At 39.2% G+C, this 10894-nt stretch overlaps 1 protein-coding gene across 1 annotated transcript; it reads right to left on the reverse strand.

Annotated features, from left to right (window-relative positions):
* Nucleotides 1–652: 652 nt before the first annotated feature.
* chrnd (cholinergic receptor, nicotinic, delta (muscle)) lies at nt 653–10026 on the reverse strand (the record flags this gene model as incomplete). The annotated part of the gene is made up of 12 exons (XM_079180993.1): nt 653–982; nt 1869–1987; nt 2875–3085; nt 3203–3317; nt 3859–3970; nt 4125–4325; nt 5304–5416; nt 5875–6030; nt 7155–7264; nt 7358–7402; nt 8514–8659; nt 9972–10026. 12 exons carry the CDS (start codon nt 10024–10026, stop codon nt 791–793), a joined length of 1575 nt encoding a protein of 524 aa, XP_079037119.1. The 3' UTR covers nt 653–790.
* Nucleotides 10027–10894: the final 868 nt, after the last annotated feature.

The raw sequence follows: 10894 nt of genomic DNA on the forward strand, positions 1-10894 counted from the left end.
GCTACGGGTTATTATTTGTTTCGTGTAAAAGTTGCATATTCACATAACACTGCAACATTTGACAAATGAAATAAAATGTTACATGAAGCTCAACACCCCAGTGAGCACTAACCCGGATTTCAACGTTGATGTCTGGTTTAAATCGCGTTGAAATGGGGTCTGAACGTCTTAGACCTATTTTCACCGTCATTTCACCGGCTAAATTACGGTTACAATATCAACGTGTCACAAAACACACATTTCTTTTAAAATATTGATGGTTTGTTCAGTTGTAGGTTGAAAGAGACGCGATTTTGGTTACTTTAAACATATTTCTCCAAAATGATATTACGCTGCCCGTTGATATGTGGCCTAGAGGAAGACGTGATTTCAACGCATTTAATGTTTCATATAAAACGTCATAAATGTGGAACTATAGACTCTGTGCTGTCAACAAGAAGCTCCCAGGACATCGTAATGAGAGCAGAGCACATTCTGTCTGTATGTTCATGCAAAATACGAGTCTGTGTTTTCGGCTGCAACACGCATGCGCACAGACTTTCATTCTGTCTTTAAGTTTTATAAACTGTATTTAAAACAGATTATAACATATTATAAACTAGATTATTTGACCAGACAATAGAAACAAACGAATCAAAGATGTCTTCTGGGTGTAAATGTTTATTCAAACCACACAAATACAATACAAATAGTGATATACTGATTTAGTTATTCACTTCAAATATAAGTTAAGAAAAACACACACAGCTGTGTAACTGGAAACAACAATAAAAGGAATAAACTTGTGGCTTTAAACAGGAGAGTTGTACCGTGGGTTCTCCTCTCTGTAGTTGTGCGAGTCTCCTTGGAAGGGCAGATGTGGAGGATAGTTACAGATCCCCATCAGGAAGATGATGATGGTGCCGAGAGTCATCACCGGGGTAACCACGAAGAGACAGAGGCGGTCCACCGTACGAGCGATGCCGCTCCAGTTATCTTTCTCCTGTGAAGAGAGAAACATTATGGTTATATGTGATAAGTGTCTTAAAGCTGCATTCTCTCTAGTGTCCACCAGGGGACGACTCCTCTGGTTGTATAGAAGTCTATGAGAAAATGACTACTTCTCTCTTGATTTATTACCTCAGTAAACATTGTAAACATGAGTTTATGGTCTCAATCTCTAGTTTCAAGTGTTTTTCAATACAGCATGAAGTTCATTTAGTACATGATGGTCCATTTAGAGTCAAACAGACCATAAAGCAGGGGATGCTTTAGGTCCACTTCTTATATTCAGTCTGCTAAAAAAAGGGTTATTATTCAGTCTCTCTTTCAAACTCTCAAAGCAGAGTCGGTGACTGCTGGAACAGCTGAAAGACCAACAAAGAGAGTTTATAATGAGTTTCATTTTGGTTTTGTCAAGCAAGGTCAGCAAGGTCAAATGACTGTTTCTGTCAATGGAGTCTGGTGATTAGATTCATATTTAGATAGTAAGTGTTTCCCACTAAAGACAAAAGCCAGATGTGTGGTTAAGATACTGTAGTGATGTCCAACACTGATGTTTGGTGTTCCGGTTCATCACAAAGATGTTTGCTGGAGGTCAGGACTCCCTGAAGACCTACGGAGCTCTGTTCACACATAGGATCAGTGTGTGAACATCAACACGTTATGTGATAATTAAACCATTTATACGTTTATTAACACCAGGGCAGGCGTTTGTGAAATGGAAATGATTTTATTCTCTGTTCTTCTTTTTGCACACCATTTATCAGCATTATAATAATTAATTTATATACAGGAGCACTTTCTACTTTCTTTTTGTAGGAAACGGCTGATGAAACTTCTCCTATGAAGGACGTTTTGAGACAACCATGACCGTCGTCCCGTCTCACCTCGTTGTAGTCGTTCTTGTTGCGCATGTGTTTGATGATGTAGTTTGCTCCGTCCACCCCCGGCTTCATCTCTGCATACAGCTGATCCGTCACTCCTCCCTCTTCCTTCGGCTTCACGACTACAGAGAGACACACGGAGAGAAAACACTCATAAAGCTGTGATGGAATAAAGGAGTGAGCTCTGTGAGGCCTTTTGTGCCACTTCATTCGGTTTAAAACGGGACTACAATGATACGTAGTTAGAAATCATGAGAATACACGTCACACAGCATCAACACACTACGTGTTTTAAAATAAATGTTTTATTAAATAGGTTTCTGAAGGAAAGATTTGTTTTTCTTGCATTTGGAAAGAAGGAAACATTTCTGTCTTTACGGAGCTTCATCGTGAGTTTCAGTCGCGTTCAGGACGTTTCTCAAGGATACTTTATTGTCATTATGCAACACAGAGTTTTAACACAAAGAACATCCGTAGTGCATCTTCTGTATTTGCATCAGGAGGAGTGTAAAAGCAACAGAACACTTAGATTAGTCGGTGTCTTAACATTACAAACATTTTACCACAGAGGTCTCTGAATATTATAAAGCAGCTTCACGTTAAAAGTCAGTGATTCTCTGATGCTGTTCGGAGGACTCGGGACGTCCTGGAGGGGCTGAGAGACGCGCTACCGCTAACGTTAGCTCAGCTAGTTCCTCTGATAACTTAAGATCCAGACGTCAAACGACTAAAATCCTTCATCAGAGTTAAAAACATCAATCTTAAAAATGTGACTTAAAAGTGGATAAAAAGTCAGTTTATGATCAGCTTCTGTTAGACGACCACGACGCTGAGATGACCCCACTGACAGGCGATCAAATCAAACGCACCGTGACTAAAAATGACAGATTTATTTTTGGGATAATGTAAATACATGACTCAACATAAATATCACAGGTCTCGTTGTTTTAAGACACTTTAATAAAGAAAAGTAACACGTCAAACTCTCTGATGTTCGTTGTGGACCTACTTGCAGCGTGCGTGGCTCGTGCCGTCAGTCCGTGCCGCTCCGACTGCTTCTCGAACATCAGCTCGCTGCGGGACTTCACGCTGTAGTATTCCTCCGCCGAGGCGATGTAGCCCACTGAGCTGGATCGACGCGGCAACGCTCCGTCCCAGGACGGCTCCTCCTCCGAGGGGCGGGACATGCGCAGGAGGCGGGGCAGCCGCTCCAGGAAGAACTGGAGACGCAAATAAACAGCAGCACGTTTAAAGTCATGATGTTTCAAACACGACAGTCCACACAAACACACACATACTGGAGTATGTGTGTGTTTGTGTATGAGTGTGTGTGTTACCTTCTTGGTCCAGTCAGACATGACGTGTGTACTTGGTGTCCTGAAGTGCAGGTTGAGGACGACCACACAGTTCAACACCACAATCGTCACCAACACCATGATGAACATCAAATATCTGAGAGCGAGAGAGAGACACACACACACACACACACACATGAATATCTTACATTTGAGAAATTCTGAAGCACTTTCATACGTTCGTTTTAATGTTTCTTTGTTCTTTTATGTCTTTCTTTAGCTTAAAGTTAATTTTCTTTAAAATCACATTTATCTATTTTGTTAGCTTGCTTTTTATTGTTTTTATAAACGTTTTACTTTAAACGTTATTTGTTTTTACATATTCTCTCTGGTTGTATTTCCTTTTTGTAACTTGAATTACTTAAAATAAAATAAAAAACTCCCCAGAATCACCTGGAGCACTTAGGAGCAAACATCATCTTTTATTAATAAAAATCAAGCTGATCTCTTTTTATAGGGTTTTATTTTATATTTCAGTTTCTTTGTCACTCTTATTGTCAAAGAAGCCGTTTGGTCCACCGTCTCCTCACTGAACTAATGAACTTATATTGTATTCAATCAGAGATAAATGTAGTATAATAAATATTTGTTTTGTGTGTGTGTGTGTGTGTGTGTGTGTGTGTGTGTGTGTTTCTTACTTGACAATGAGTGGAACAGACATGGAAGTCTCCGGCAGCCTTTGAGAGATCAGCAGCAGGAAGACAGACTGAGCAAGCAGCACCGAGATGGACAAAGTCATCTTCTCACCACCTACACACACACACACACACACACACACACACACACACACACACACACACACACACACACACACACACACACACACACACCAGTAAACCAGTTGAAGTGTGTGTTGATGTGCTTGCTAAGTGAGTAAATGGTGAGTAAGTGGAGCAGCACTGACTGTCAGCGGGGAGGTAGTAGACCAGCGAGGCCAGGAAGGAGATGAGCACACAGGGGATGATGATGTTGACGATGTAGAAGAGCGGCTTGCGTTTGATGACCAGGTAGAAGGTGATGTCCTGGTGCTTGTTGCTCTCCATGGGAATGTGCTTGTAGGTGTTCCTCTTGGCCGGCCGGTGGTTGATCTCCCACTCGCCGTTCTCTGTCGGCAGAAAAGCAGCGAGGAAGTCAAGGCAGAGCACACAAAAACAGACTTTTAGATGACAAAGATGGATACCTAGCATGACACGGGAGCCGCTGGTCTACCGGGTTGTGTTGAATCTGAATTAACCCTTTAAAACACCAAAGTCCCACAGTGACACAAACAAACTAACCGATGGAGGCAGCGGTAAACCAGTAACTCTTGTGTTCTGTGAATGGAGTCTGGTGGTAGATAACAGCTTCTAAATATAGCACACACTTAAACTGATATTGGTGTTTTTAGGTGTTTAAAATACAAAGATGACTTTTTGTTCCTGCATATATATACACTAATAAAACAAAATGCCTCTGAGGGAAATAAATCTGTCAAACTGTATTCCTGGCAGCATGGAGGATTCTTGAAAAGAAGACATTTACAGAAAATATACCATGTGGTGTTGTTGATGTGCACAACATAAGAAGTAAGGTTTTATTCACCAGAAACAAAAAATGTGAAATAACTTTATTAACAGCATTTTAACATTTTAGGACATCTCAGAGCTTTTAATAAAATCTGGACATTTAGTGAATTAAATGTGCCATATTTAATGCCACATTTAACGCCATATTTAACGCCATATTCTACAGTAAATGCTACCATGAGATGTGGTGTTACTTCAAACGGTGAGAAGTTTCACAAGCTGTGATGTCTACAGATGATGATCCTATTTATTACTTTTGTTCCCTTGTTCTTAATCTGACGTCAAAATGCAGAAAACACAACATTATATTATACTGATATCAGAAAATGATAATGAGTTCAACCAACATGCATCATGTTTGCCTTCTGCAGCATCAGCAGCATGTTAATTGTGAAAAAACAACTGCAGCCCCAATAAAAATAATCAAAAAATAATTACAATAAAGTAACATATGCAAAGACAATGTTTGTATTACGCTGGAACCCCCACTATATTTGTTAAAATATGACTTTACTTACCCGTGAAGCTAGCGGGGTCAATGATGATCCACTCCACCGTGTATTTGCTGCCCTCGTCGTCCGCGTCTTCCTTCAGCAGCATCCGGATCTCTTTGGCGTTGTAGGTCAGAGAGCTGCAAAGCAACATGGGAAATGTGATCTTTAAATCACATTTCAGAGGCAATAACCAGAGGAAAACTTTTACTGCATACATTAAGTAAATATTTTGTTGCTGCTTGGTCGTGTGATCTTTTGCATTTTCTTGGTTAAATAGTGTTTTCTTTAAACCTCCTTGCTGTCATCTGGTTTTAAGTGCTTTAAGTGGTTTTGGAAGCTCAGTTTTCTGATGTTTTTTTTATGGATTTCTGCACATTTATGATAAAACAATCAACATCTAAACCACCATTTATTTCATTATCCTGATCTGTAAAATATGAACGATCTGGTCAAAACAGGAGAAAGCACATTCCCGATTAAACACGTGAAGTATTCTGATAAGTTGGGTATTTAAAGAATGTTTGGACACAAAGTAAACATGTAAACACAACATACAAATTCATCTGTGCCTTAAATGCACCACATGACATCTCACGTGAATTTGAGCGTGCAGTTCTGCCAGTCGAAGGGGAAGTAGTTGACGTTGATGGAGCAGGAGGAGCGGAAGATGGCGGGAGGTAACCAGTAGCAGAGGCCGTCCGGATACACCAGCACGTTACTGTAGTAGGCCACCTGGAACTGGGCGTCGTTACTGGCAGAGAGGATTACAACACACAAATATATGTACACATAAATACGTACTGACTTTTGCAGTCAGAGTTTCTCCCCGAGCACTTGAACACACCACCAAGGACCTGCTCTCTCATCACGATCACGATACGAACACCGTTTGCATACTGTTACTCATTATTACTGAATAGAGTTTGAACTCAATGCGACCTCCGTTAGCATTAGCTGTTATCGTCGGTTATTTAGCCAAGCAGGACTGTGCTGCTCGTTGGCTGCTAACGGTTAACGTTAACTAGCTTTTCTCCAGCCTATTTAAACAAGGATTTGTTGTTCACAATGTGGCATTATTAGGAAAATGTTCTATTGTCCCAGTGACGACGTTGGTCTCGAACCTTGATCACCTGCAGAACTGCAGAAATACGAGTACGTTTTCAGAATTTGTACTTTGACTTGGTACGCAACTCTCCGTTTTCGCGACGTCCTAAACGACCTCGCTATTACATGCAAGTTTCAAGTCTCTGCAAGTCGATTTTAAGACAGCAGCAAAACAAACAAGCAAAAAAATCACTCAAAAAAATCTGCGTAACTCAAATTAAAAGACTTTTGAATACGTGTTGATGTGTGCTGTCTTTTGAATTTTTTAAGTGCGTCTAAAATGTAGAGTTAAAGACATTCAGTCCATCTTCAAGACCAGACATCTAACACATTACAGCTTACACAGCCAACAACACATAATGACGGTCAGTAGTTTAAAGTAAAAACATTTCAGATGTATAGTTTAAAAATCTGTGTAGAATCTTGTTATTCATCCAAGAAGAAGTGATTACAATGCAAACAGAAGGGGACCAACGATGGAGCCCTGGGGAACACCACAAACAAGAGCTTTAGATAAAGAAGCACGTGTTCTCCCCAATTTATAGTAAATAAAATCACAAATTCCTCTTGCATTTCTTAAGATTCCTTTTGCTATGAAAATGGACAGTTTAACAACATGTTCTTTCTGTGTGCCAAAATCACTCAATCATTTAGATATAGCATACATCCCAAAGAAAGAGTTACTCCTCAATGCAACTTTGGGCTGCCAGCTTCATGAGGAAAGATGTTTCTGTCTCGACAAACGTAAACAAGAAGGAAAGTGAATCTCACTTGTTTTCCAGCACAATCTCCGGCAGCCACACCATGCTGGTCGGCAGACGAATTATGTCGATGCCATCGAACTCTGTCACATTCCACGACAGGCGGTAGTCATTCCACGTCTGTGAGCACGCACAAACACATCGAGAGTTACGTCAAGTATTCAGTCAGAAAAAGTGAACTTCAACGTCAAGCGGAGAGTAACGTTTACTTACGTGGTCTATCCATACGTTCGTCAGCAGAGTCTCGTCCACTTCTTTCTACAAATGAAAACAGATTAGAAGAGGACCAACAACAAAAGATATACTGGAGTATAAAAACAATGTTTTGAATTGTTTCGCTTACGTATTAACTATATATTTCATTACTGGTATTTGCTTTCTGTAGCCTGGATGAATCTTTTAATCCTAACGTGACCAAAATTCAGTTTGGAAACTTGAAATCTAATTTCTGAATCTTTGTCAAACAAATGTAATCATTGAAAGTTAAACATAATCACATTAATGTTTGAATGTAACATATTACATCTGACTTTTAATGATGTTTTTGTACAAAAATCAACAGTGTATTCAACGACTTTACAGTTATATTTATTTACATATTCTTTCTTCTATATAAACAAACGCTCACATTTTAATTATTCAGGATGGAGGATATTTCAGTGATAGTTTTTTAAAACTCAAAGTATCTTTATTGTTCTAAATTGTGCTACAACTAACAATTATTTTCTAGATAAATACATTTATAAAAAAGTCAGAACACAGTGAAAAAGGTGATGTCTTTAAATATCTTGTTGTGTCCAAAACCCAAAGATATTCAGTTTAATATGATTCAAAACAGAGAAAAGCCAGAAATTTACATATTTGAGAGACTGAAACAGCATTTGTCTGCAATTTCTGAATGAAAAATTACTTTAACTTTAGATTACTTTGAGATATTTTTCTGTGGATTGACAATTCAATCTGTTCACGAGTCGCTGCAGCTCTAGCTCCAAACGTTTACGCTGATCTGAGTCTCTCTGTTGAGATTATGTCACTTTGAGTTAATCCTATAATGCAACTTTAAATCCATAACAACAAACTGAACCATGATACGTTCTGCAGAAACAGAAGCATTTGATTCGTCGACCTCTGCAGAAAGGGTGGATTTCTGGCATGGAGGTGCGTGGAGAAGAGAAGAACTCAGAAGGAGGTCGAAGCTCCTGCAACGCTTGTTCTATAAAGAACGTTCTAGTGAGAGCAACATGTGGAAGTTTGTGTCCTTCATCGCTGTCATCAGAGACACACTTGGTATTATTGAGATAAAAAAGAAATGTATGCACTCAAACATTAAAAAAAAAAAAACACACACACACACACACAGAGTCCGTACCAGAGAGATGAGGTTGGAGAGGGTGAGAGCGAGGTAAACGTCGACGACGTTCTGCTGCCTCTCAACGGGACGCAGCTCTTTGTTGTATCCTCGTTCTTTAATCAGGTAGTTGATGAGACGCTCCTCCTCGTTCCTGCCCAGGACCTCTGACACATCCATACATCAGTTAACGAGTACAACATGTACCTCTGACACGTCGATACATCAGTTAACGAGTACAACATGTACCTCTGACACGTCGATACATCAGTTAACGAGTACAACATGTACCTCTGACACGTCGATACATCAGTTAAAAAGTACAACATGTACCTCTGAGATGAAGTGGAGAAGTAGAAAGATGTACAAAAAGTAAATACTCAAGAATACTCTCAGAAGTACCTAACTTGAGTGAATGTACATTCCACCGAATGAAATAAATAAACACAAAAAGAAAAAACACAAAATTGTGTAAAACTAATACTTCTAGTTGACCCCAAAAGACATTGCATCTCACACACACACACACACACACACACACACACACACACACACACACACAGCATAACAAACAGCGTCTGGAGTGTGTGAATACTTTCATGCAGGTCATGTTTCAGGGTAAAACCTTCAGCTGCTCTGTAGTTCAGAACACCGCTGCTGTAACACCACCTGTCATGTACACACTGCAAGTACACACTGCAAGTAACCAGCAGACATTTACCCTCCAGACACACGGCCATCTTTGTTTTTATTCTCTCCTATATCGACTTATGATTAAATCAAAGCCACTGGAGGCTCCTCACAGCTACAGTAAAACCCTCTTATTTACATTTTGTCTTGCAATTCTTAATTGTTTTTACTTATTTCTGACATTTAATTCTTCATTAAAAGGATTAAAGTAGCGCTGCAACTTACAACTGGTTTGATTATCGATGAATCTGACGATCTATTAGTTAATAAATCGTCATATTATAGTAAAAAGTTGAACTTCACAAACTCAAACTCATTTATAAAAGACTAATACAAATATTATTATTTACATTTCTGAAGCTGAAACCAGTGAATTTTTGGTATTTTTGCTTTTTTTTAAATCAATCGACTAAATATAAAAATGAATTTAATTTAAAAAGCAGTTTAAACTACAAGTGAAATCTCAAGCTGCTTCACGTACAAGTTAAAAACTATTAAAGTTAATATTACACCAAAGAAGCATGTGATCATAAAGGTTAGAATAGGATAAATAAAATGAGAGGACTCGTGTTTAAAAGTAAATAAAACTAAAGACTCCGTGACTCATCGACTAATGAATCCCAGAGTTTATATCATTGCACTGAGAGACACAAACAACAGCTCAATTACAAGATTACTTAACCTTAGAAGATAGAAATCTAAATAAATAAAGATATTTGCTTCTTTAATACTAAACCTTCAAACACACACGTCAGAAGCTTAAAAATCAGTGTGTGACATTAAACTCACCAGAGATCAGAGCGAGCAGGAACACGGCGCTCAGCGCTGCAGGCCGGAGCTTCATGGCTGACTGGTGGTGAGAAGAAGGATCCGGTTCCCTTTAGAGGCGCAGTGAGTGACGGGCGGCAGCTGCAGGAAGGAGGAGAGGAAATAGAAAAACACAGCCGGCTGCCTTCACCTCCATCCACTCTGTGGAGGAACCAGGAGGAGACACGGTGAATACACTACAAGCTCCTTCTTTCTGTGGAGGAACCAGGAGGTGATTGAAGGTAACTTCAATTAAGTAGTTAAACATTAAGATTAAGCCTCCCTCGTTGAAAAAAATCAGAATCTACAAAAAAGTGGATGTTTTTAGTTTAACTGCAGGACAGATTTCAACATATTTGAGGTGAACAGAGAAACTTTTTTCCTTCTACACGATGACACAAAAACAATAAAGTGAAGAAACAATAATAAAAACACATTTATGAAAGGAGGACTTTCACTAAAAAGAGTTAAACAAGCATCTTATCACTCACCTGCGGAACCCATGAAGCCTGACGATGATTTATATTTACGTCGGCACACTTTTAGGAAGTTATGGGACTTTAAATAATCCTCATTCCTGTTTAACAAAACACATTTTAGACTGTTCACCAACCAACAGTCTAATCCTCCGAATGTGTCCAACAAATTGCCTGCAGAACTTTAAATAAACACCTGAAAACACTTTGATATTCCAGGAAAGACAATTCCAGGAAAAACTATTTTAAAACTTTCAAATGTTAGAGTTCTGTAGTTTGAAACCGCAGCAGGTACGTGATGTAGTTCAGGTCAAAGTTTGACGAGCAGATAAAGTTTACGTGAAGGCCGAGCGTCAGTGCTGTGCTTAGGTTTCACTTTCCTTTACACGTTCACGTCTGTTGAACAGACGTGTTGATAAAGTTTTGGCT

The sequence above is a fragment of the Pholis gunnellus genome (genome assembly GCF_910591455.1).
Source record: "Pholis gunnellus genome assembly, chromosome: 20".
Lineage (NCBI taxonomy): Eukaryota > Metazoa > Chordata > Actinopteri > Perciformes > Pholidae > Pholis > Pholis gunnellus.